We start from the raw sequence: 27,845 nt of genomic DNA on the forward strand, positions 1-27,845 counted from the left end.
CTCAAGACCTTGTATCAATCTAAAGTCAATCGAATGATCACTTGGCCTGTAGAGCATCCCCAGGATTCTTCGAAGTAATCAAGAGCCTTAACCCTGGAAGTAATTATATTATAGGTGTTTTCGTCCCATGGCCTTAAACACTGTGTGGAAATCACTAGGCTTTTTCGTATCATGGCCCTAAACACCGTGTATGAATTTAAAGTCAATCGGATATTAACTTTGTCCACAAGATATTTCAAAATGATCAAGGGCCATAACTCTAGCAGTAATTATCAAAAACCGCTGAAAATCAATAGGGTAGCCTACTTCGTCCCATGACCTTAAACACTGTGTATAAATCTAAAGTCAATCAGATATTAACTTGAGCTTCTAGAGCGTCCACAATATATTTCTAAGTGATCAAGGGTCACGACTCTGGCAGCAATCATCAGAAATCGTTGACAATCAATAGGCTTCTTGGTCGCATATAGCCTATATATTTCCAATCGGATATCAACTTTAGCTTCTAGAGCATCCAAAAGCCACGACGGGGGCGACGACAAGATACGACCACATTTCAATGTGGGCGTATAATAAAAAGGATTTGAAAACGAAAAACAATACATTAAAGACCGCTTTCAAGCAAAGCAGAGGAACTCTAGTTATACATTCATGTTACCTGGTTATATGTATATTCCACGCCAATCAGGTCCAATATATACCTTTAAATAATAAACATAAAACAATGGTTAAACAAGCCAACAGTGAGGCTGATGTCCCCCGCCGAAATAGGAAAATAATTAGAGGACACATATAAATTTATCACAAATTATCTTTTACAAAGTATTGAACAATCAAACAGTATATCTTTACTTATAGTCTAACAATCAAAGTAGGAGAGTTATTGTTTTCCAAAGTCTCGACCAATCAAATTGCGTATCGCTCTGCTTACCCTGAGCAGAAAATGCTCATTATCAAATTTAGTCAAGGTATTACTGTAATGAAACTATACACCAAGTTTCATCAATCTCACTTAATTAGAACTAAAGTTATCGTGTCCCAAAGCATCAACCAATCAAATTGCTTATCTCTGCTTACCCTAAGCGGAAAATGCTCATCTTCGAACTCCATCAAGGCATTGACCTAATCAACACATACACCAAGTTTGAACATTCTAGCTCAATTAGGAAGAGAGTTATCGTGCCCCAAAGTATCAACCAATCAAATTGCTTATCTCTGCTTACCCTAAGCGGAAAATGCTCATCTTCGAACTCCATCAAGGCATTGACCTAATAAACACATACACCAAGTTTGAACATTCTAGCTCAATTAAAAGTTATCGTGTCCCAAAGCATCAACCAATCAAATTGCTTATCTCTGCTTACCCTAAGCGGAAAATGCTCATCTTCGAACTCCATCAAGGCATTGACCTAATCAACACATACACCAAGTTTGAACATTCTAGCCCAATTAGGAAGAGAGTTATCGTGTCCCAAAGCATCAACCAATCAAATTGCTTATCTCTGCTTACCCTAAGCGGAAAATGCTCATCTTCGAACTCCATCAAGGCATTGACCTAATAAACACATACACCAAGTTTGAACATTCTAGCTCAATTAGGAAGAGAGTTATTGTGTCCCAAAAAGTGTGACGGACAGACAGACGGACGGACGGACAGACAGACGAACCCATTTTAATAGTCCCCTGCTTTCTTCGAAAGGCGGGGGACAAAAATATATACCTTTAAATGATAAACATAAAAAAATTGTTAATATAAATGCAGATTTATTCGTGTGTGTGTGTGTGTTGGGGGGGGGGGGTCTATGACAGAATGGTTAGCGCGTGCACGTTGCATCATAAGGTCTGTCAATGAGTCAACTGGTGGGTTTTCGATTCCCCGCTTATACGTGACAAGGAGTAGGGGCCCGACTCCAGGGATGCCCTTAGCAGCGCACGCTCTTTCCTAGCAACGTCATAGGTTTCTCCGTGGGGGCTAGGGGGGGGGGGCTTCCTTTTCTCGTTTTCTCTCGTATTGTCTCGGGATTTCCCCCTTTTTCCGTATTCTCGCGTACTTTCTCGGGGTTCCCTCCCTTTGCTCGGGGGGATTCCCTCTCTTTGCTGCTCGTCTTTTTCTCACCCTTTCTCTGGATTCCCTCGCCCTTTCTCTGGACTTCCCTGTTAGGCTTCCCTGTAACACCCATATCCATATAAGGCTGGATTTAAGGGAAATCCCCAACTTTGGTGATAAACCTATTAATCTAGGTTGGACTCAGGGGGTAATAGGGGGCTATATTAAACGGGGAACACATTGCATTAGCCTACATGTGTAGGAGAAGTATGGTATTAATCTATAAATAAATTGTTGGACTTAGGGGCTAAGGGGTTCCTTTCTAGGGGGTTATATTTAACGGGGAACAGCCTACATGGTGTGAGGGTGTAATCTATGAAAAGTTCTCATAAAAGTTATAAACAAAATAGAATATGCACACTCTTTCTGAATAAATTTGTGGCCCTTGGTTGGTTGGTTGACCGTTTGTGCCTATCCAAGGCGTCGTCGTCGTCCTCGCACCGCTTTCGTTTTTGAGGAAGTGAAGTGGCCGAGTCGGGTTCATACCATTTCTTCAACGTGGCAAATTAATGTCCGTAAACGGCTCGTATAGGGATGCCGGTAGTGGAGTAGATGACGGAACTGGCGTAGATGATCCGTTTACCCTGAACGCATCGGCATAAAACCAGCTGTACATATCGTCATTCATATCGGCTAGGAAAGGGTCGACGGCCATCCATCCCTCGTCGCTGTACGTGCCCTGGTCACCTGCTTCGTAGTCGGCTTCCATCGCTTCCGTCGTCTCGACTTCTACCGTCGTAGGCACATCACGTAGGAACCCGAATATTACAATCTAACGAAGAGTTCAAGATGGATGAACGCCTGAGACTACGTGAGTTACGTTGCCCCGCCTAATGGATCCGGAAGTGGAAGGCTCTCCAAAGTTCACATAAGTTCATTTGAAGAATATTTAAAACGAAAAAGATCCATCGTTGTCATCAAAAATAGGGACCAACTATGTTTTCAGCGTGCTTTAGCGGTGGCCAGGCCTTATACCAACAAGAACGACACTCTAGAGCGGGGAGCGGAAAGGACAAGAGTTATCAAACATTGTGGACACAGCAGCTGGCAGACACGAAAGACTCTTCGTTAAATTGAGAAGTTAGGAGGTGTCTACGACGCATGTCGTGGCCCCAAGACCTGGGAATACTACCAACGCATTCTGGGTCGTCATGGGTACCAGATAAATGTTCATTCTCGGCAACTCTTTGGTAAGCTCATGTTCAAAGAAACCAAGTACGTCGTAGGTGGTAATCCTAGAGTGTTACCATTATATCATCACGCAATTCACTATGACGTCATCACTTCCATGCCTGCTTTTTTTTAATGAAAATATTTTTGTGAGGCCTATCAGAAAGGCTATTATCATCCGAATCAACACGGGTGTCATGCCATGTGTCACAGTTGTCAACAGTCGGAACCCCCGTGTTTGGAAGATGCTACCCGTCGAGACTGCGTTTTCCTAACCAGGTGTGCTACGAACGTCATATTCAACCCCGGCAACCAGGTACACCAACGATCTGTCAACGATGGACAAAACGTCTACAGTACGGTAAAGAATGAGATATTTTGAGAAGACATCGGACATGGACCGAGCATTTATGTGGGGAATACGAGTACTCTGTGTGTAAGAAATGGCATCAGCGCAGAGACCATCATTGGTGTTACATTCAAAAACTCAAAAGACATCTGGATCGGCCAGAACAGTTAGCAAGACTCCAAGGTAATGATTTGACTTTTGACGTTTTGTGTTTTATGATGTCGAATGTATCCAAGATACGGGAGAACATTAGTAAACTTGTGTGTGTTGCAGTGCTGTTGTCATCTTTGCATGACATCATCGAAACTCAGTGAATACTCTGTTCCTTTCTGGAATGGTCAACGTGAATGGATATTTCGTACATTGGACGACGTGGGACAATGGTTCATACATTTATCGGCACATGGTACGATTCTCGGAGGAAGAAAACCTTGCAAGTCTACACAAGCCATAGCCGTTGCACATAATTTCAAGGGATGCGATGGTTTGCTGATGTTACAGACGATACACGACCATGCGATGGTAGGAAAGTTATGACATTGACCTTGGGTGCGGTTAAATTTGTCGTTTCGCGGAATTTTTTTACCCATGCCCTTACGAGCTTTACCCAAGACATTTGGCCTCACGGAACTGAAGAAAGGTTATTTTCCTCACTTTTTCAACAAGCCAAAACATTACGCGTACGTGAGTCCTTTCCCACCCGATGAATACGACCCTGATGGCATGAGTGTGCCTGAACGCAAAGTCTTTTACGCCTGGTACCAGCAACACAATCACGACCTACTGATTTTCAACACGAGCCGATGACTTATTGCAAGAGCGACGTGGATGTAACTTAGACGCGCCTGTGCTGCTTTCGGAGACTTGTTTTTGATGGACACGGGCCTCGATCCTTTTGTGGAAAATCTCACGTTTGCTTCAGCCTGTAATGAAGTATTTCGTACGCAATATTTGGAACCCGACACCATGACCATCGTTCCCCGAGCCTTGATGCAGGAACCCGAAACCGGAAAAGATTGGAAACAATTTCCACCCCGGCAGCAATCAAATATAGCCTTGAGATGGTTGGAATTTAGCCAGTATCAGTTAGATCGCTACGACGATAACACGGGCTACGAATTCATGGGGTCCTCGCTGCTACCCCGGTCCCATACTAGAACCATACGTGATTTGTATCAACACACCCAAGACCGCCTTCACAAATTACGTCACGTATATTGCCTATTAGAGATCAAAGTCATATGGGAATGTGAACTGAACGAAGAACGTCGTTGTAATCCTGAGATGTGAGAATCCTTTACCAGTTAAGAAGCTTAGGGATGGGGCCTTGTCCGGAGGAAGAACCAATGCCTATCAATTAATGGCCAAAGCCGAACATCCCGACCAAGAGATCCTATACGAGGACGTGGTGTCCCTTTATCCTTGGGTGTGTAAATATTGTAAATTTCCCCTCAAAGAACCAGACATCATTACACGACCCAGTCAAGCTTGGGAACAGTACCAAGGTCTCATTCAGTGTTCCGTGTTTCCATCCCGTGCTCTCGTTTCGATACATCGGTAAACTCACCTTTCCGCTGTGTCAGAGCTGTGTGGAACAGAACATGCAGAAAAGTGAGACCACGCACTACATGAACTGTACACACAAGCAGAGGGAAAGAGCCTGGGTAGGAACTTTTGTTTCGCTGGAATTAAAGAAGGTCGTGGCGATGGGTTATCAAGTCCTTGTCGTGTACGAAGTGTAGCATTGGAGAGAATGGAGCCAGTACGACAGTCAATCCAAGTCTGAAGGTTTATTTGCGGGATACATCGATCATTACTTGAAAAAGAAGATGGAAGTCTGTGGATATCCGGACGTCTGCCCCACGGACGACGTTACATCTAAGAGGTGTACGACAAGGAAGGTATTCAACTGTATTCGGCATTGGAACCGCTGGGAGAAGGTGTGTGCTACTTTGATACAGACAGTGTCATTTTCAAATACGATCGCAATCAATGGAACCCCCGGAAGGAAGCTCTTTGGGCGAATGGAAGAACGAATTGCCCGAAACATTGTCCATACGACAGTTTGTATCTGGTGGACCCAAGAATTACGCCTACCAATCCAGTAACTGGGAAATGGTGTGTAAAATCAGGGGATTTACGCTCAACTATCGGAACAGTCAACTGTTAAATTTCGACACCGTCTCGCCCAAGACAGTCACCAATCTGCACAAGATTGAACGGTCACGTGATCGACATCTAAGGTCCCGCGTGGAGGACAAAGTCTATAAAAATAGTATACAACAAATGTTTTGTGTACTTGGACAAAGACGGGCAGTCCAAAAATACTTTACCCTATGATAAATTGAGGCAGCCATGGCTGACGTATATACTTTCTGCACTGGATGTGACTACAATTACCCGAGTCAACGTTATCATTCCTGTCTGAGTTTGGGATACTCTGTTCCATCACCGGTCAGACGTTACACCCCGTAGACATGTATCTAGATCAAGCATTATATGACCACAACCACGACGATGAAGAGAAAGTATTGGGAAGTTTCATGGACGAGCCGCTACAACAGGTACAAGAATGGGAAGCAGATCCCCAGTGGGCCCCAGTGCGAAGTTGATGTAGAACACGCTGTGACACAACACCGGGCAGTGATACCGGACTTTAATCAGGAGAAAACATGAATAGAGAAGATACGCTGTTTTTAAGTGATATGTTGGAGAGAGAGAGAGAGAGAGATGTGGTTTAACGTCCACTCGACACAAACTAGGTCATTTCGGGACTAACATATGCTTTAATTGATTTCAATAATTCGCTTGCGCGTCGGGGTCTATAGCGGTGGGGGGGGGGGAAACCGGAGGACCCGGAGAAAACCCACGAGGTTGGACAGGCGACCCTACCCCTTGCCACGTACAACCGGGGAATCGAAACCACACCCCCCAAGTGATATGCTGGACAAGCTGTACCCTCTCACACGCCTTTAGAATGCCTATTAGTAAAAGAGTCAAGGTTGTCAAGTCGTCACCTGGTACGAGGAAGATCAGATCATTTGTAATGTACTGGATCGTTTGGTCAAGACGTATGGGGTGAAACAGACACAAGAAACAATGGATCACTGGTTCGCCTCCAGTTTACTACAGGACTATCACGTAACGATGACGTATTGTTTACGCTGTGTCGGTCATGCGCAACAGGCTCAACGATTTGAATGTTGTCTGATGTGACTAATGAGTGAATTATACGTCATCCATCACCTGATTTAGAGGGATATAACAACAACAAGAATATCGACACTTCATTCTGGAGAGAGCTACTCAAGTAATAAGACGTATATATTATGGAAAGTTCTTGTGCTAACAATGGATATTAGTACAATCTTCAACGAACACCCCTTTACCATGTTAGCGGACCAACGGTTGTGGAGAAAACGGTATTTGTGCAGAAATTTTTCCAAGCGTCATTGTTTGATACTCCCCTTGAAAGCATTGTCTGGGCTTATGGCGAATAGCAAGGCAGTTACAAACAGTTTCCTAATACCAATACTCGTGGGTTGGGCAATTTGGACGGGGTGATGGAACAAGTCCAAGGACCCCAATTTTTAGTCGTGGATGATTTGACACCGACACGTTAGAACGCTGGTTCACCAAGAAAAGTCATCATAGAAATGTGAGCGTAATTTACATTGTGCAAAATCTGTTTGATAAACAACAGAGGACCATCAGTTTAAATGCTCACTATGTGGTCCTCTTTAAAAATCCTCGCGATGCCTCGCAGATGGTGTCTTGGCCCGACAAATGTATCCGGGACAAGGTCAATTTATGCAAGAAGCCTTTGCCGATGCCACGAGTACCCCTCGCAGCTATTGACTGATCGATCTGAAACCCGGTACGCCCGATGAACTACGTCTTCGTACCGTATCTTACCCGAGAAAGAACCATCCCATCTCTATGCGAAAAGGGTATACAAAGGACCCTGAGATGTCCACCTTCATTTGATGTCATCATGGCTCGTGTTAAGAACACCGTTCGCCGTCATCCACCTCCCGGACTACCCCGTGCTAGATTTCCACCGCCCGCCTGGAATGGACAAAATTCATTTGGCACCACAAACAACCGAGTGCCTCCGCCAATCTAGCTCCAGATTTACGTGTATCCCCCGTGGCCGTACATGTGCCATGCCGTCATCAGATTCCAGTCACAGGCGATGACGCTCGTCGCCCAGCGCCGCGTCGCCCTCTACGTCTCGATGACGACGGTGTCGCCAGACGCCGCACAGCGCCCCGCCAACCACCACGCCAGGAATTGAAAGGAATGGGGAGCTTTATTAACCGTTTGATACAACTGTCACCCGAAATGTCTTATGGACAGGTATCGCCCAGATTGGATTGTTGAAATGGTTCGAGTTGGCTGCCGAACATTTACTGAAAGGAAATATACGACCCATGCACAAACAACACGAACGATGGGTAGAGCGAAATCGAGAGAGATTGTAACAACTGGCCCGATATCGTTTAACTATTCAACGATAAATTGAACATGATCATGAAACCCGGTGGACAGGATTTTCTCGGAGGTATCCTGCTTCGAATCTTGATCCATTGGAAAGAACGTTTACAAAAAGGTCCGACATAAACCGAGACCCGTGAAAACGAAACGACGAATCGTTCAACGCGGTGGAATTTTTTGGTGACATTGCCAAATTCGTGCAAAACACCAGACAAAGACGCCGAAGACCTAAAACAAAATGAAAATGAAATTGATCCCGGTGGATGAACCCGGTGTCACGATAACGAAACCGCATTTTTCTGTAAGCACGAATTGTGGGTATTTTAATATTAAAAGTAAATCTCTATCACATATAATTTTAAGATCGAAAATTATCAATTACACGCAGATTTTGAAATATCGGGTAAAGATTCGACTTGGCCAGATAAAATCGTTATTTGATGAAAGTTATAAACTGTAGAATGTAGACTTCTACCGATAAAAATCAGCCAGTTTCGACCCAACACCGCCAAAACCAGCGGCTATGGTATTCATCTCAACTTGTTTTAACTGTAATTTGGACGTATCTGGATCTTCATCTAACAGAAAATCGTTTCTAAATAAACCAAACCAAACCGGCTGAAATAGAAGAATTTTTAATTAAATCCCGTTCATTGAAAAGAGGGTGGAGACACGATGGCTCAGATGAGGCGGACTTACTAGCCATGGCAAGTAACAGTGCCTAGTAATTCGGATGGGGCGGAAAATCGAGGTCCCGTGTACACGTAAAAGAATCCTTTACAGCTGGAATTCAATTGCAGTCCGGGTAAAATTGTCCTAATAATTCACTTGTGTGGCGTAAGCCCGCATGCCCGTCTTCATTATCCCAGATTGTGCAGATATGTAGGACGTGAACCCCATTTCATTCTGTTACAAAATGACATGTTATGCCCCCTGCCATCTTGACATGTGAAAGTAATTTGAATATCAAATCCACCTGCCGACCCCTATAGATCTTGGTAGCATTATGTAACTTATGTAACTTTAACTTGTTGATGGCATGTCTTATCTTACTTCTTTGTCTGATAAACTATACTGAACGTTAACTGATATGAAACATGATACATTATAGCAGATGCCTAATGAGATTCCTTTGTGTGTGGAAAGGTTTATAAACCCAGATTAAGAAACAAATAGGCAGAGAGGTCCAGGCAGGACAGGAGAGCAGGCGGAGGCTAGGCGACGTCTGGTAGTTAACTCCAGGCCACGCAGGTCATGGAGTTAAGACCGGACAACGGCCAACTAATGTAAGCTAGTTATGGAGTCTTTAAGTTTTGTATATAATATGTTAGAAGAAGCAGAGAATAAAAGTATTTTAAGATGTTAAACTAGTCTTGTCATCCGAACCTGATTAAAGAACTAATACTGGTACATATTAATTGATGCCGTAGACTAGACCAACGTTTTGAAGTCCTACCACTAGATAGAAGATCACAGGCCACAGCAATTAGTATTCACAGGTAAGTCTTTTTCTGATCCTACCATGGCCACGGTTAATAACGACATTAGTGCTATGTATTATAATTTAACTGGGAAATCAGCAGTTTATCATCACGGGTCATTAAATATCATGGTGTAACTACTAAATTTAATATATTGCCTTTCAAGCTAGCAGTGGAAAATGACTAAAACAAAATTGTATATATATTGTTTGTTTTCCAATGAGTCATGTTGTTTTAAAAGATTATAGATTATAATTGTTTGTTTTTGAACACATATTTTGGCATTCAAAATCGAGAACTAAAATGTTTCGTGAAATTTTTAACTAGAATCGAGTTAACAGTATGGTAATTTGGAATTTAACCCAATAACATTCACAAAGTATTAACGTGTTTCCTCTAAGTTTGTTGTTGTTCTGTCTATATGTGTATATTACCCAAAATATTTAATGGGATTCCCGATATTTACGGGAGAGATTTTTATTTGTGATTACCCCAAAGTTTACTGGGAGAGCCCGATATTTACGGGAGAGATTTTTATTTGTAATGCCCCACGATTTGATGGGATGCCCCGAAAGTTCGGGAGAGATTTTATGTATATTCCTCAAGAGAATTTGAGCCGCGCTGAAAGTAGAAGCGAATGTGAAGTTTTGTTTTGTGTTTTGTTTGAAACTTAGAGAAATAAACCGTTTTTAATTTTGCTAAATGTTTTTAAAAAAGGTCTTATTCAAGATTTGAGAAATGTGTTCAGATCATTCCTTATTCTTTATCTTGAGATAAAACAATATGACACCCTAATTTCAATTGTATCCATGTAAATAATAATGTAAATATCGTTAGATCGTTATCTAAAGTCAGTCTGTTCCACTTGCTAATTCGATTAACTATTAATTAAGTACACTCCATGATATGATAAACAGATGATAAAACTTGGGCGGGTGACAGTTATAATACTCCTCATAGCACATGTCATAACGCACCGTTCCGGCCAGACGGTATGGAAAACGAAAAGACTACCGATCAACAACAATGGTGGCAAATAATGCCAATAATGGGGCTACACTATGCAAGGTAAATATTGACCCCGCGCCATTACCGGAACCTCGAACGGAGGAAGAGGAATTAAAAGAAGAAGGAGGAAATCATTTGTACTCCTCCCTACAGTTAGCCACCAGAATAAAGTAGAGGATAAAGAAGAGGGTAATAATTCGTACCTTTCCCTACAGATGGCTTCAAGGATGGTATTTCGCGCTTCTCGAGTGTGTGCGAACATTAAAATAGTTTACAGTGTTTTTTTTTGTTTTTTTTATAATTATAAGTAATTTAAATAACTTGCGTGTGTGGACGTTAAAGTAGTCTGTGACATATATGTATATATGTAATTTCATTGACTCGCTGGTGTGACCGATTGTGTGTGTGAACATAAGAATAGCTCTACAGTGTGTTTTTTTTTTTTGTTTATAATTATTAGTGATTCAAATAACTCGCGTGTGTGCAAAACAGAATAGTGTGCGTTATATGCGATTCCAAGAACTCGTGTGTGTGAACATTAAAATTATCTGCGACATAATGTATGAACATTCTAGTATATTTTCAACCAGTGTTTTATTCTTTGCCATTTAAATTTTTATTTTTGTTTATTTAACTTTTAATCAGTATATTGTAATTTTTCGTATTTTTGTTTATATTTTAATTAGGGTAGTTATTCTCGACTCCATTTATATTTAAGTTTGTAACTGTCTTAAAATAAGTTATTTCATATAATTCATAACTTTATTGAAAAAAAAGGGAAGGTATGTTACAAAATGACATGTTATGCCCCCTGCCATCTTGACATGTGAAAGTAATTTGAATATCAAATCCACCTGCCGACCCCTATAGATCTTGGTAGCATTATGTAACTTATGTAACTTTAACTTGTTGATGGCATGTCTTATCTTACTTCTTTGTCTGATAAACTATACTGAACGTTAACTGATATGAAACATGATACATTATAGCAGATGCCTAATGAGATTCCTTTGTGTGTGGTAAGGTTGCAGCGATACCCCGGGGATGCCGCATTATCGCGATTATTTTTTTTCAAGTGATATCGTATCGGCCAAAGTTGAATAATCGCAATCCCCGGTATTTTAGGATTTTTTGGGGCGGAGGTCGGTGCAATAAATCCAAAGTTCATTTTCACCGGTGCGGGGGCCGGATCGAATTCGAAATAATAGTTTAATTACTACTTGTAAAATTATACAATAAAAATCGGTGAGAGAAAGTTCCCGAAACACATTTTGTAAACAAAGCCGCACGCGACATCGGTGTACCGTAGCAACGGTGCGGTGAATCCCCGGTTAACAAGACTGAAAATATTATGTTTATTTCAATGTTAAGTTAGTACTGTACGTCTGGTTGTTTAACCCGCCAAAACAAAGCAACCAAGTAACTCGACTTAGTCATCCAGCCGCCTTTTTCAAGTTATGAATCCGCACTCAGGTTCATCGATATGATTTTTTAAAACATACTTTGGGTGGTTTTTAATATTTTAGAAGTAATTAGAACATATATTTAAAACCATACGACTAAACTTTAATTAATGAGATATTTACAAACTAATAAATTTGTATATTTTTTATTGTTGAAAAACATACACTAACACAGCGGTTATACCATATTCAAGACTGGTCAATCGAGTCGGTGGTTTTTCCATTTCTCGTCTTTTACTCGGTCACAGTGCGTCGGCTGCTACAGAATAGAATTTAAACTGTAATTAATGATTAAAATGTCGAACGTCCAAAAAACACCTACCGATGCTATTATACAAATAGGCCTACAACAAGTGACTGCTTATAATGATCTTGATCAAGTTGATGTCGTTGATTTGTCGGCAAAGGCAAACACATCGTCTGTTGTGTGGAATTATTTTGGGATAAAGCCAAACGATGTTGGTGGTGAGAAAAATATCATGATAAAGAGAATTATCGTGATAAAATTGATAATCGTAGACTTTTATTTATCGCGATAATTCCAAAAGCAGTTATCATGATTAATGGCGATATCAGAATTTGATATCGTTGCAACCTTAGTGTGTGGAAAGGTTTATAAACCCAGATTAAGAAACAAATAGGCAGAGAGGTCCAGGCAGGACAGGAGAGCAGGCGGAGGCTAGGCGACGTCTGGTAGTTAACTCCAGGCCACGCAGGTCATGGAGTTAAGACCGGACAACGGCCAACTAATGTAAGCTAGTTATGGAGTCTTTAAGTTTTGTATATAATATGTTAGAAGAAGCAGAGAATAAAAGTATTTTAAGATGTTAAACTAGTCTTGTCATCCGAACCTGATTAAAGAACTAATACTGGTACAATTCATTCACTTAAAAGAATGCGTATTTTTCTTGTAGGGAGTAGTTCTTACCTGAACCCTTTCATCATTCCAGACCGCCATATAAATATTCCATAGTCTCTCGGTAAATTCATCCACATCTATAATACTAAAACAATATATTTTAAAAATGACACAGGTTTGGCAAAATTTCGTTGAACTTGGGCTTGTTTCTGTATAATAAAGCATTAAACACTATTAATAACGAGTAATATTTCCGTGAGTAAACTATACGAGCTGAATGAAATGAAATTATGTTTAACGTGCCTCTTTTCTGTCCCAAAAGGGCTAATGAAGACGGACATACGCCATATAGCGTGCAGGGCGGAGGGTCTGGAAAGCAACAGTGTCTAGTCTTTCGTATGGGGCTAAAAAAACGAGGTCCCGTGTATACATTGACGTGTACCTAAAAGAACCGTTGACAGTTGCCGTTAGTACTTCGATTAACCAGGTTGGTGGAGACAATGTAGACGTTTAACACCCCTTTACATTTCATTTCGGAGTAAAAACCGAAAAAATAAATACCAAATATGAAAAGTTAAATAGTCTTACTGTTTAAATGATTCTTGTAATAATTGATGATCCATGGCAACATGGTGCATCAGACGATTAAAATGTACCATAGATTGCGTAGCTAGTTGTAAATTAGATTCAGATATTGTTGTTGGGAACAAAGTAAATGGTGCATGGACAACTTTATCTTGATCTTCTGATAAAGTACTCGGTCTCATTGATATGCCTGTAATTAATAAATCATTTCCGTTTCATATGTTCGAGCAATATACAGCCCAGTTGGCGACGGTTGCGTATATAGCTGTGAATTATATACCGATGGGTGAGAAAACCAAAAGTTTCCGACAAAGGTATTTAAGACAGATAGCCAAAATAAGCACAAATACGCTTTTTAAGTTTTATATAATCCTATATGAAATGGTGGTTATGCCTTATGATTTTTTATATTTTATTAAATGTATTGACTACTTATAGCAGTACGAACATTGCATATTCCCTGTGCTATACCAGATCGAATATAAAAAACAATAACACGTATTTGAAGATTAGTATAGACGCGTTTAAATATAATTGAAGATTCGATCTTTTTTGAGTCTCACTTAAAATCCCAACAACCAGAAGAAAACAAATCTCAGAAATTCCACGGTTCCGACAGACAGACGGACAGGAAATGTTCAGAAGAGTGTTGCATTACGAGGACCCTAAAATTAGAATTATAATATGGGTTAATAAGTATGGTGGCCGTAAACTCGATAAAGTAAATACATTTAAACCATAAAATTTCTTTATTCTGTCCACCATAGGATTTATAAGTAAACCTTAAACCTTGTACATAGCGGTATTGAAACGCGTCACCGTCCCTTTAACTTGAAACTGCAGCCATGCCGTTACCAATACTCAATAGCCGATGTCTTGTTTACCGTTAGCCTTTCACATAGACACGACGAATTGAGACCTTAAACTAGCAGCTTATACAGTTCGCCATCGACACTCAATATCCGTTAACCGTGTGACATAAGCATTGAGCATCTATAGGAAAACTTTAACGTTAATACCGTTGACAACGGTTTCAAATAGTTTGAGACCGCTGTTTACTTCGCCATCTTTCTTTTGCACGCTTCCCGCTTGCTTACATCATCCTTTTTAATAAAGAGAGTTGCCTCCCTCTAACCGTTAAACTAAAATACATAAATTGATCGGCTGCGGGCACATACCCGGTCCCTAAATTAGGAAATCAATTTACAAACTAATATTCAGTCTTAATAACTGCAGCCGTTTAAACACATTAAAAATTGTCCACGTTAAACCGTAATACCATTAAAGTCATTTAAATACTATTAAACATTAAATCACTTAAAAGTCACTTTAACACGTTAATCACCATCTTCCTTCTCAAGTAGTAGAACCAATTTAGCAATAGGTCGGCGTAGTTGAGTGGTTGACGTTCTAATTTTAGCAGCTCTAACTAGTCCTTTATTATCAGTTTCTGTTGAAACGATTCTTCCCATTATCCATTCGTTTCTAGGGAGACTGTCATCACACACAAGAACAATATCATCAATCTGGACATTACGTTGAGGATGACACCATTTATTGCGTTCCTGTAAACATATCATATACTCCTTCTTCCATCGGGTCCAAAACAGATTGGCGAGATACTGGACTCTGCGCCACCTGCGACGTAGATATAGATCTTCACGTTGAAAACATCCAGGCGGTGATAAAACAACTTGAGTCTTAGTAGTTAAGATGTGATTGGGCGTTAAGGGATCTAAATCGTCTTTATCAGAAGAAAAGAATGTAAGAGGTCTAGAGTTTAAGATTTGTTCGACCTCGCACATTAAAGTTCTAAACGATTCATCATCTAGACATCTTCCATGTTCCTTGAGGAGAAAATTGAAGACCTTTCTAATTGAGCGAATTTGGCGCTCCCAAATTCCTCCCATGTGGCTTGCGGTTGGGGGGTTGAATATCCAATCAACGTTGAAATGCAGTAATTTATTTCTAACTTTATCCTTGTCCATTTCATCTAATGCCTGACGAAGCTCCTTTTCGGCACCAATGAAGTTGGATCCATTATCACTTCGTATCTGTCTAACGGGTCCTCTTCGGGCTATGAAACGTTGAAGAGCTTGTATGAATGAATCCGTTTCCAAAGAGTTCGAAACTTCGATGTGAATACTTCTGCTAGCTAGACAAGTGAAAATAGCTCCGTAACGTTTAAGTTCACGTAGTCCATCCTTAATATAGAACGGTCCGAAATAATCTAATCCCACGTAGGTAAACGGTGGTGAGGGGTTGACTCTTTCGGCTGGCAAATCCGCCATTTTCTGTATGTTTGGTTTAGCTCGGTTGCGTCGACAGGGAACACATTTAGTTATCACCTGGCGTACTGCGGCGTTGGCTCCTATTATCCAATACTTTTCTCGTAGCGATGCTAGAACATGACCTCTTCCTGCATGAGCAAGTCGTTGATGAGCATGGCGAATGATGAGTTCTGTTAAGTGACCCTTTCTGGGAACGATTACTGGGTGCTTTAAGGATTCCGAGACGTCGGCTCTGTCTAACCGTCCACCAACGCAGAGAACACCATTATCGATAACTGGATCGAGCTTCCATAAATTTGACAAATTCTTCGTTAACAAATTTTTGCACTTAAACTGTTGGCGACGATTATTCTGATTGAAGTCTGTTGATCTAAGAACTTTAAGTTCTTCAGCGTATTGATGTTCGTGAACGTACTTAAAAATACTACTTTCTGCTTTCTCCATTTCTAATACAGTTATGGGTAAGTTTAAGGATCTGAATGAGGATTTCCTCCGTTCAGTCATAAAGGCTTCTTCTGATCTATTTAAATGATTATGATCTTTTCTGTCCTTACTCAAACGCAGTAGAATTGATTTAAACCGTAAAAATATAACAACAGCACGTTTTAATCTGTGCCAATCTGAATAGTGTTCAATAAACAACTTCACAGGATTATTATCAGAACAAGTTACGTTCGTTACACAATTAGAAACTTCATCCTTTACTTCAGGATCTGATGAGGGAATTAGTCCAGGTAACACTGGTTGTTTGATCCATTCCTCTTCTGGCTTCCATAAGAATTCGGGACCTTTAAGCCATCTGTTTGACTGTAGGAATGTTCAGCTTGTTAAACCACGTGAGGCGTCATCAGCTGGATTACTTTTAGTGTCGATATACAGCCATTGGGATGGTTCTGAGCAGTTACGAATCGTTTGAACTCTGTTCGCAACAAAGATTTTGAATCGTCGTTGGTCATTATGAATGTATCTTAAGACAGTAGTTGAGTCTGTGTGATAAAAGACAGAATCCGGTTTATCAGTCAACTCATTTAACAACAGTTGGCCAATGCGTGTTGATACTGTAGCGGCCGTTAGTTCGAGTCTCGGTATAGTAACTGTCTTTATGGGTGCGAGTCTACTTTTACCTAGTAAAAATGAACAGTGTATTCGATCGTTATTATCCTTGAGTCGAAGATAAGCAACCGCTCCATACGCTGTAGAACTTGCATCCGAAAATACATGAACTTGCTTTGATAGTATAGGTCCAAATTCAACCGGTTTAACACATCGTTGAATCTCTATCTTCTCTAAAGCCAGAAGATTATCTTTCCAGTTTAACCATTGTCGTTGATACTCCACTGGTATAGCGTCATCCCAATCAAGATCAAGGCGGCATAAATCCTGTAATATTCGTTTGGCTGTTAACGTTACCGGGGAAACAAATCCGAGTGGGTCATAGATTGACGATACCATGGATAAGATACCTCTGTGAGTTAAAGGTCTGTCCTTTAAGGTGATTGTGAAACCAAAAGTGTCCGATGAAACAACCCATTTTACGCCAAGTGCTCGTTCTACTGGTTGGTCTAAATTCAAATCCAACTCCCGAACTTCCTTAGCCCTTTCGTCCTCTGGAATAGATTCAAGAACCTCTTTATCAGAACAGATGAACTTGGTCAACCTAAATCCGCCTTTAAGGCATGCACCTTGTAACCTTCGTATTAAGTCTTTAGCGATTTCTGGAGTCTTGACACTTTTGAGGCAATCGTCTACATAAAAGTTATTACGAATAACATTTGCGACAGTTTTACCAAACTCTTCTTCTGATTCATCCGCAGTCTTCTTTAATGCGAAGTTTGAGCAGCTGGGGGATGAGGCAGCTCCAAACAGATGTACACACATACGGAACTCCTCTAAGTCGTTATCAATGTCGCCGTCCTTCCACCATAGAAGTCGTAGAAAGTCTCGATGGCGAGGTGGGACCATTACCTGATGGAACATTGATTCGATGTCTCCCATGAATGCGATACGTTCGTCCCGAAATCGAGTTAATACACCAATCAATGAGTTTGTCAGGTTTGGGCCCTGTAGTAGCTGATTATTCAAAGAGATACCTTGGTACTGCGCGCTACAATCGAACACGACTCATATCTTGTCTAATTTACGAGGGTGGTAGACCCCATGATGAGGAAGATACCACGAATGTCCTGGTTCCGGTGAGGCATTTTCAGGAACTTTCTCGATAAAACCCTTATCGATATTGTCTTGAATAAAACGTTTATAATGTTCATAATACTGAGAATCGCTTGACATCTTTTTCTTCTGCCATTCACAGCGTTTAACAGCTTGAAGTCGGTTATCTGGGAAGAGAATATGCTCTTTACGAAAAGGAAGTGGGATCTGATAGTGGCCGTTTACATTACTTATACCATCATTGACAATTTCTATAAACTTCCTGTCGTCTTGAGACAAACCATATTCTTCTGAGTTTTGATTGATCGGATCCTCGTTAAAGTCTCTTTCGAACATTTCAAGAACTGTTTGCGGTGAGAATATTTCCTTGAACCTTTCTACTTCTCTAACAGTTATGCGATTTACTGAGACTTCGTTTGTTGACAAAGATTCTTCTACGGCAACTGGCCCACACACGGTCCAACCATGAGGCAAGCGCATAGCAAATGGTCCATTTCCTTCACTAGGTTTTACTTCTAACGGCCCTAGAGCTACGGGACAATTACTACCGATGAGAAGCCCAATGTCGCATCCTTGAATAAGTTGCGGGATTTTCTTTGCTATATCTTGAAGGTGTTCCCATTTACTAACGATTTCTGGTGTAGGAACCTGTGAGAGTGTGACGGGTATTTCACCTACTGTGTACGTTTTAGGTAATTCTATTCCATTATTGCCATCGATGTCAAGCACCAACAGGTTATTTATCATTTCTGAGTCTAACATGTCTTGACCATGCATGGTGCCCAGTTGTACTTTCGTTGAGACTCCTTTGGCATTTAATTTCGTCTGGGTGTCTTTTAATAGAAAACAACCGCTGCTGCCATTATCATAAAAGGCAAGCGTAATAACCATTTTATCTTTCCACTGTAAACGTACTGGAAGGATGGGTTGTAAAATAATAGAGTTTACTGATCTGGTTACATTGCACACTGTTTTAGGAATAACATCTGATATCAAGTTAGCTGTATTTTCACTAGCCTTAGACGATTCAAGATGATTATCAACCATTTGAAGACTGAATCCATCAATATGTAAAGTTGTTGGATGTTTCTTTTGACATTTACTGCATGTGGCCCTTTGTAAACATCCCTTAGCCATGTGATTTGTTCCGAAGCAACTAAAGCAGAGTCTATTGTTTACCAAGAAAGTCTTCTTATCTTCCATTGTTTTCTTCGCAAAGGTTGGGCAATTATCTAAACCATGAGCGCCCTTACAAAGTTTACAGCTTAGTCCAACTTCTGATAACTGATTTTTGTACCCGGTCCCGTTTGAGCACCCGGAATTCGACGATACTGAACTCGTATTTGTAGCAAAGCTTTTCTGTTTGGGTATAAACGGTTTCCTACCATGTCCGTGTAAATCTTTATGCTGATAATGTGGTTTAGTAGCTTGACTGTTTGTTGAACTCGATTTCACCAAAGCGTCTTTACCGTATATGGGATCGTTTGCAGCTTCTGCAGCATCCTTTATAAAGTCTACCAGGTCAGTGAATAATGCAGTTTTCATTTCAACCTTTCGCATTCGGACAACACGTTCTCTCCATCTTGCTTGAAGACTGTATGGGAGTTTCTGTACAATGCACTGCATATTTGGTGGGTGATTCAAGACTAACATATAAGATAAACTACTCATGGCGTTTCTACACTTGATGAGAAACAGAGAAAATTTCTTTAATGCTGACGAATCTTCTTTAACTAAGGACCAATTAAGAACTTTGTCTGTGTACGATATTGAAAGCTTGTATGGGTCGCCATATTCTTGATCCAAAAGTTGTAACGCTTCTTCAAATCCTTCTTCGGGATCTAGATGTAAACATCCGTTGATTAAATGTCTAGGCTCTCCTTCTAATTGCTGTTCAAGATAATAGAGACAATCGGCACTGTTGGAGACTTTAGACCGAATCCTTGCGTTGAAGGCTTTAATGAATGGCGTGTATTCTATCGGGTCGCCTTTAAACTTATTTACTTCCGGTTGAGGTAATGTCATTGCAGCCATTAATTGTCTATGCATCAAAACCACATCGTGTTGAATATTAGAGCTTGTAGCATTCTGATTTTCGTTTGACCTTGTCTGTAACTGTGTTGAATCCAAACATTCAGTGTTTGTCGGTTGAAATTCATTGGCTGTGGGGTTAAGACGTTGACCTTGCGGTGTGGTATTCTTTGTGCAGTTAGGCAGGGTTTGCTCTCGCGGTTGACGATAAATAAGCGGTGTACTCGAGATGGGTTGATTTAAATTACTTGCACTTGTTTGTTTATCATTTACATGTATCAATGGCGGTATGGCTGTATGTGGAAGATCACTTGGTTTTACCGTACTAGAATGATCACTGTTACTTGAGGATCCGTTGACTTCTGAAAGAACAATATATTCGTTTGACAATCTGTTTACATTATCTTCATCAACGATTTCACGGAAAGCCTTCTCTCTGGCTTGAGCTTTAGCGATTTTCACTTCAAGTTCTAATTTCTGAATTTGTTGAGTTTTAGACAACATCGCCTGTTCAGTCAGCAGTTCTGCAACTTTGGCCTTTTCCCTTGCTCGGATCATAGAACTTGAATATCTTGACGAACTAGACGAATTTGAACTTTTGTGACTTTTCTTCGTGTGCCTTGATTTATTTGAACTGGTGTGTAAAGTACTATCATCATCGCTATCCCGTTCTGCTACCGTATCTTCATTATTGTTATTACGAAGTTCTATTATCAAGTCTTTACGTGAATCCATGTTGATAAACTGTCGACAATTGACTGTAGACAAACTATCAAAACACTATAGGACGTGTCATGCACTTTAATCTATGGAAAGTCACTTAATAACCATTAAACGAAACAGTTTTACAACGTTCATTCAGTCTATATGGGCGGCTATTCTATTTCAACCATTTGACAATACGTATGTATGGCGAGAAGTCAATAATTTTTACTATTTGAAACTAATATGGTGGCCGTAAACTCGATAAAGTAAATACATTTAAACCATAAAATTTCTTTATTCTGTCCACCATAGGATTTATAAGTAAACCTTAAACCTTGTACATAGCGGTATTGAAACGCGTCACCGTCCCTTTAACTTGAAACTGCAGCCATGCCGTTACCAATACTCAATAGCCGATGTCTTGTTTACCGTTAGCCTTTCACATAGACACGACGAATTGAGACCTTAAACTAGCAGCTTATACAGTTCGCCATCGACACTCAATATCCGTTAACCGTGTGACATAAGCATTGAGCATCTATAGGAAAACTTTAACGTTAATACCGTTGACAACGGTTTCAAATAGTTTGAGACCGCTGTTTACGCACAATACTGGATCTTCAATGAGTTACTTTCTATTTTTCACTCGGCAACTGGCTGCAGATTTCACTCGGCCAACTTCGGTTACTCCTCTACACCAAACCATGTTTCCAAACAGAATTATCTTTCCGTGACCCGCAAATTATATTTTTAACTGGTTTGCTTTTGGCGCAATATTCTGATGTTTAGGCTAACACTGTTTTTAACGGCGTCAGCTTCTTATATTTATTGGGCTACAAACACTAAACAGTTGTCTTTTATTTTCTGAGGAGATTTTCTGACCTGGGTAATGTAAATGAAGTTTGTTACTTTATAGTAGGCTAGTATTTGACTAAAACTGCATAAATCAAATCTTAATCATAGATGTACCGATTGTAAATAATTTTTTTTGCTGACGAAGTCTTTTCTAACTTTTGGGGTAAGACTACTAACTAAGTAGCCTACATTGAAATTAGTGCTAGTACAGTAAAAGTGGTCTTGGCGTCGGGTAATCGATATGAAAACAAGTCTACATTATAATTAGGCCTAGATATCTACCTAGTCCGACTTCATTTCAAGCATTTTATTTATACCCCTTAAGTTGTAGTAGTGACAGTTTAACTACAAGTAAGTACAACAGCAACCAACAGGGGGTCACAGTATCGTGACTCATGGACTTGTCAGGAGTATAACTTGAGCCTGAGAATGATCAATGAGATACACACAAATGGATAAGTCTGATAATCAGTTAATAAATCAGATGTAACTTGTAAATAAAGGCACTGTATGACAGTGTATGTAGGCCTACATATGATATATATTCTAAATACTAATAAATAGGCCTAGTAGTATTGTTTTATTAATATTACCTATTTATTAATTAATAGGGTTTCAGGTCAAACTCAAAGTTTCAAATGATCAAAACGCTCTATATACCAGTCAATGCGTGGGATGGCACCAAAATAAGTGCTTTTCTGTCATATTTGAGTGACGTCATGAGTCATAAGCGGTATTTTCCCTTCAGAATCGCTATACTGGCTAGGCTCTATATAGTACCAATTTTAAAACTGAATGAAATCCGCACGTTATTGTCAGCTAAGATTTATTAAAATCATAATTATATATTATAGATCTAATTTCAAATATTATACTTAACTAATAGAATCAATTAAGCTTTTACTATCTAATATGGTCGAAGCTCAGGTCCTAAAAACGCCTTTAATTTATGGTTTCTGTTATTCTTAAATAGATATTGTTAGGGCCCTCATGCTGGAGGTTCGGTCGCATGATCATTTAATGTTCGAATTCTATACAAAATTGTAAAGTCTGAAGTTAGTATCAATGTAATTTGCTTATCTGGTCAACAAAGGTCCATTTACATTGATTTTGATGGAAAATTAGATCTGAATTACATATTACATATTTAAAGTTTATATTTCTTGATTATAAAGGTAGAATTTGAAATTATTTTCTCAGTGTTTTAAATGGGTTGGGTTTTTTTTTTGATGGCTTTGACCATTAAATTGAAAAAAATCAATGAAATGGACCTTTGTTGTGGTGTGGATAGGCTTGGGTGTAGGGGTGCCGGGAGCCCAAGTAGTGTCGTTAAAAAAGTATTAACATTAGTGTTACTTTACTCTTATTTTATGAAAGTTTTTTTCGCAAGTTGATTTCCTTTATTTTTTTAATGTAGAATGGTAATGAACTGCTTTTTTCCTTTTCTTTGCTTTATTTGTTCCGTTTGAATTTGATTTATCTGTTTAGTTTTTGATTGTTTAATTATTGTTTTTGTTAATTATGTTGATTCTTTCAAACTTTGTTTTTATTTTTATACGTCCGTCGTCCACAATTTCTTGTGAACGCTCTAGAGACTAAAGTTAATATCTGATATTTACTGCCAGAGTTATAGCCCTTGATCACTTTGATAAATCTTGTGAACGCTCTAGAGGCTAAAGTTAATATCCAATGGACTCCAAATTGTTACACAGTGTGTAAGGTCATGAGACGAAGAAGCCTAATGATTTTCAGCGATATCCGATAATTACTACCAGAGTTATGGCCCTTGATCACTTTGAAAAATCTTGTGAACACTCTAGAGGCTAAAGTTAAAATCCAATTGACTTTAAATTTATACACAGTGTTTAAGGTCATGAGACAAGACACCTATTGATTTTCAGCGAGATCTGATGATTACTGCAAGAGTTATGGCATTGATATGTGAGAGACACTGCAGGTTCGGTTCCAACATCTTCCTTCTGTATCTTCATCTGACATCTTAAAGTAAAAAAAGAGAGAAATGGGGATTAACACTCACACAAAACAAACCAACATTTTTGGACTGACACCCAGGAGGTTTGACTCAATGAAAGATCTTATGAGCTTGGACCACTCAACCACCCCTAAAAACAAAAGAAGAGTAACAAGCAAACTGAACATTTCAAAATTTTGATCAATGGGACAAGACTAGATCTTAAAGCTACAATTTCATATTTGTTAAGTTATATTTTTAAAATTTATTAAAATAAAGCCTTAAAATAGATGGTATCCATACACAGTCCTACCTTGTTAAAGAATAATCCTATTAATCCTATAATTCACTATTGCCAGCTGCGAAATTGGCAAAATTATCATTTTCGAATTCCAACATTTGAAGATAGCTAATGCATGGAGGCAATAGGAAAACAAGGGAGGTAATTGTGTTATTATTTCCTGTGTCAATGATTTTTAAGGGTGGGAAATAATGCCCATAGTCGTATAGTAGTGAGTTGATAACCTATTGAGCAAAAGACATAGAAATAATTATGTTTTGACTTTCATAGAAAATATGAAATTCTGGCTTGAAGGCTAAGGCCAGGAAACACAGCCTAGGTCTTACAGTTAAGGCCGGAAGACGCAAGACTACAGTAGGTCTTAAGAGATTCAAGACTAGGTCTTAAGTGACACAAGACTAGGCCTTACAGTTGAGGCCAGAAGATACAAGACTAAGCCTTACAGTTGAGACCGGAAGACACAAGACTAGGCCTTAAGATTATGGCCGGGAGACCAGACTAGGCCTTAAGGCAACTTACCTGAATACACGATCATCATTGTCAAAAAATTCCCATTCCAACAACATATTGTTGACAAAACATGAATGTTGTAAAATATAGAAACCTTGAACTTTACGATCTACTATCCAACTGACGTCCTCAAAGACAACGATATCCTTGGCTGGTAGTGTTGATATAGGTTTTCGGGTCCATTGTAAGCGATGAAGATTCGAACAGTTATCTTCCAAAATGCAGTTGCCCTTGACACGAAAGTCGATAACATCTGTTGCTGCTTGGTCGTGTGGTTGAAGTTTACTGTGTTGGGGGAGGATGAACTCGGGGTCACAGTTCGTGAAACTTATCGGGCTTTAGAGTAAGCGTCTGCTTGGGCATCTGTTCGGTTCTCTGCTTCACCAATCATGATGAGATGACCAGCTAGATAGAGGTTACAGAAAATTTTCTCCTTTTCTATTTCTGTGTTCATGCTACGACGGTACAGACAAATGGGCGTCAATTTTACATCGTTGAAAATTCCATCCAAGACAGTAATGATGGATGCAGGATGCGTGGCACTGCTAAGTTCGTTCATTTTGACAAACTGTTCACGGAGATCAAATGCCCTAGGATTTGGTGCTGCCTTTACCAAAGTGCTCTGAACCTGTGCTTCTGCTTCTGTTATGACAGACTGTTCGACACCATCTAAGATGTTGCCATGTTCAACATTCATGGTGGTCAGTCGTTCAACCACCATATTATAACACAATGACTTAGCAGTTTTTTTGGAAACTGAAACACCTGCACCTTGTAGTATGTTGTCAATAAAGTACATTCCCTTATGATAAACTTTCCCTGATTCAGCTTTACAACTCTCTACATCATATCGACAACGGACTCGACATTTAGCCACAGAGGCCGCCAACTCCATTTTGCTGACTGAATTGGTTGAAGCATATTTAGGATTGGTTAGAATATCTTGGATCTGTTTCAAAATAGATGGTGGGGGTAACTCTGCAATTGTTTCTTTCTCCATCTTAGCAACGGTCGAGTTAAAATTCTCCAGTTTCTCCTTGATAACTTTTGGGGTCATATCATTCTGGTTCAAAATTTCAGTGACAGGAAGGGTACGATAAAGTTCCACCGCCTTCTTGAAACATGACAGTTTGATTTCTTTCTTGTTGATGCCGATAGCTCTGGCTAGGAGCACACCAAATCAAAAAATCTGGTCTAATTCCAACTTTACAACTCATCAGAGAATTCTCAAACAACTAAAATGAAATAAAATAGGATTTAATGGGAAAGAGAGGAAAATGGGCTTTATTGTTCACTCGACACTAGATCATTTCGGGACTAACATATAGTTCATTTTATTTCATTAGGGGTCTTTAGCAGTGGAAGGAAACCCTGAGGACATGGAGAAAACGCACGAGGTTGAACAGACGACCCTACTCCTTGTCACGTACAAGCGGGTAATGACGCATTAACGCTTCGACCACCCAAACTCGCCCAACTGGTCTTATGTAGATGGGCAAATAAAAGAATTTTATACGTAATACATGCTTGAATAAAAATAAAAATAAAAATAAAGCAGAATCTGTGTTTTTAATGAGATTATTGTGAAAAATATTAAACATGCATTATGCAAGAGCTAAACCTGTCAATTTCAGGTCTTTCTTTAGGCCTGAAATCTTATCTAAATTATTAATTAGACATTAATTAACTTATCCAGACCATAATAAACTCCCGATGTCAAGGCTAGCCTTCGATGTCGACTGGATTACAATTCTATATGATGCTATCGCTCATTGATAATTAAATCACAACAATAGACAATCGAGACTATTAGTTTCGAGGCTAGGCGAAACTTTCATCCGCTTAGTTTTCGGTTCATAGTGGACCAATTTGACTGACATTTTTAGCAAATTCCCTTTACATTATGTAGTTTTTAACTATTATAGTGAGAACTGCTAACTCGTTATCTTATCTCCATCTCCCATAATGTATCTTTAATAAATAAAACCTCACCATAATTTCATTGATTACTTTTTTTTCACTTCGTAAAAACATTGAAAGTCGTCGAATTTTTTCTGCTAGCGGCAATTTTGTGGCATCGATTGGTTCTGGGTTGGGTGTTTTGTGTACAGCGGCAGCAGGCAGACCTTTGTTATCAATGGGGCGTGTCTGGCAGTCTGGTAATGTTTCCCATTTCTTCTCTGTAAATAAACCATTAAAAAATGTAGTTTGTTAAAGCTGCATTTAGTAACTGTATTGAATAAACCATGACTAATATACCGGTGTATTAAATACAAGTTTTTTCACAGTTCATTTCTGACGACGTCTTGAAAAGTGTTCTCTTGTATTTATCAAGCCACAAACAAAATAAACTTCTAAATAACTTGTATTCTGAATATTGTTTAGTGCCCAGGTTCACTTTGCTCATTTCTGTTGATCAGCGGCTGGGGAGGGGGGGGGGAATAGGTTTTACATTTAGATTCAGAACGAACATGATTCTTCTACAGCCATCCTTTTTACAGTGGTTACAACTTAAACATACAGGTTTCAAGTTTAACTGACTACCATGACTAGAGAATAGAATAACGTGATTTATCAACGAATTAACAGAATTTTAAAACAAAATTAAAAGCTTTTGAGCAGTAGTACGGTAAAAATTATGTGTGTCAAAAAGATAAGCACCACCGTTTAAAATGAGGTCTGTTTGATATTTAACCATCAACAATAAACTCAGATGGTTTTTATTTGGAACCATGTAATATCCATCACAAAATACTTCCAGCATAAGTCTTGCCACTCCAAGAAGAATAGTGTCAGGTTCCTTTGGTACCATGGTACTAATCAAACAAGAGGTGTTGAGGACGTGATCCAAGTGAGAGAGGGGGGGGGGGTTGGATGGCTGAATGGTTAGCGTGCGCGCGCTGTATCATAAAGTCTGTCATTGAGTCAACTGGCGTGGTTTCGAATCCCCGGTTGTACGTGACAAGGAGTAGGGTCGCCTGTCCAACCTCGTGGGTTTCCTCCGGGTCCTCCGGTTTCCTCCCACAGCTAAAGATCCCTACGCGCAAGCGAATTATGGAAATAAAATTGAACCATATGTTAGTCGAGTGGACGTTAAACCCCATTTCTCTCTCTCTCTCCAAGTGAGAGAGGGATACACATGACGATGGTTATCACTACTCTTGTCTGTAATCCTCATCCTTTTCCTGACCAGATCATCTAATGGACTCCTATATTTTTCGAAATCCTCAATTAAAAAATATCTATTACTTAAATGACCAAATATTCCTGTCTTGTTTTACTTTAAGGTGGTCCTTAACCTTTTGTCAGTTGTATTTATTTTTATAACTTACTTGCACCACCGGCACTGTTTGCGGGAGTTCCAACACCTCCTATAGAATTCAACTCATTGTTAAAAATATAATTTGCGGGTCACGGAAAGATAACTCTGTTTGGAAACATGGTTTGGTGTAGAGGAGTAACCGAAGTTGGCCGAGTGAAATCTGCAGCCGG

General features: G+C 39.6%; 1 protein-coding gene across 7 annotated transcripts in view; it reads right to left on the reverse strand.

Annotated features, from left to right (window-relative positions):
• LOC126829412 (glutathione synthetase) overlaps positions 1-27,845 on the reverse strand; it is an 80,111-nt gene that overhangs the window by 13,021 nt on the left and 39,245 nt on the right. For 6 of the 7 annotated variants that reach the window (XM_050559306.2, XM_050559303.2, XM_050559308.2 and 3 more), the window contains 4 exons: positions 13,523-13,709; positions 13,004-13,079; positions 8,599-8,741; positions 659-701 (listed from right to left, as the gene is read on the reverse strand). In XM_050559306.2, the coding sequence (XP_050415263.1) occupies positions 659-701; positions 8,599-8,741; positions 13,004-13,079; positions 13,523-13,701 (441 nt within the window). In that variant the 5' untranslated portion in view covers positions 13,702-13,709. The remainder of the gene's footprint in view (positions 1-658; positions 702-8,598; positions 8,742-13,003; positions 13,080-13,522; positions 13,710-27,845) is intronic. The other variant, XM_056102660.1, reaches the window with a different exon arrangement.

The sequence above is a fragment of the Patella vulgata genome, chromosome 8 (genome assembly GCF_932274485.2).
Source record: "Patella vulgata chromosome 8, xgPatVulg1.2, whole genome shotgun sequence".
NCBI lineage: Eukaryota > Metazoa > Mollusca > Gastropoda > Patellidae > Patella > Patella vulgata.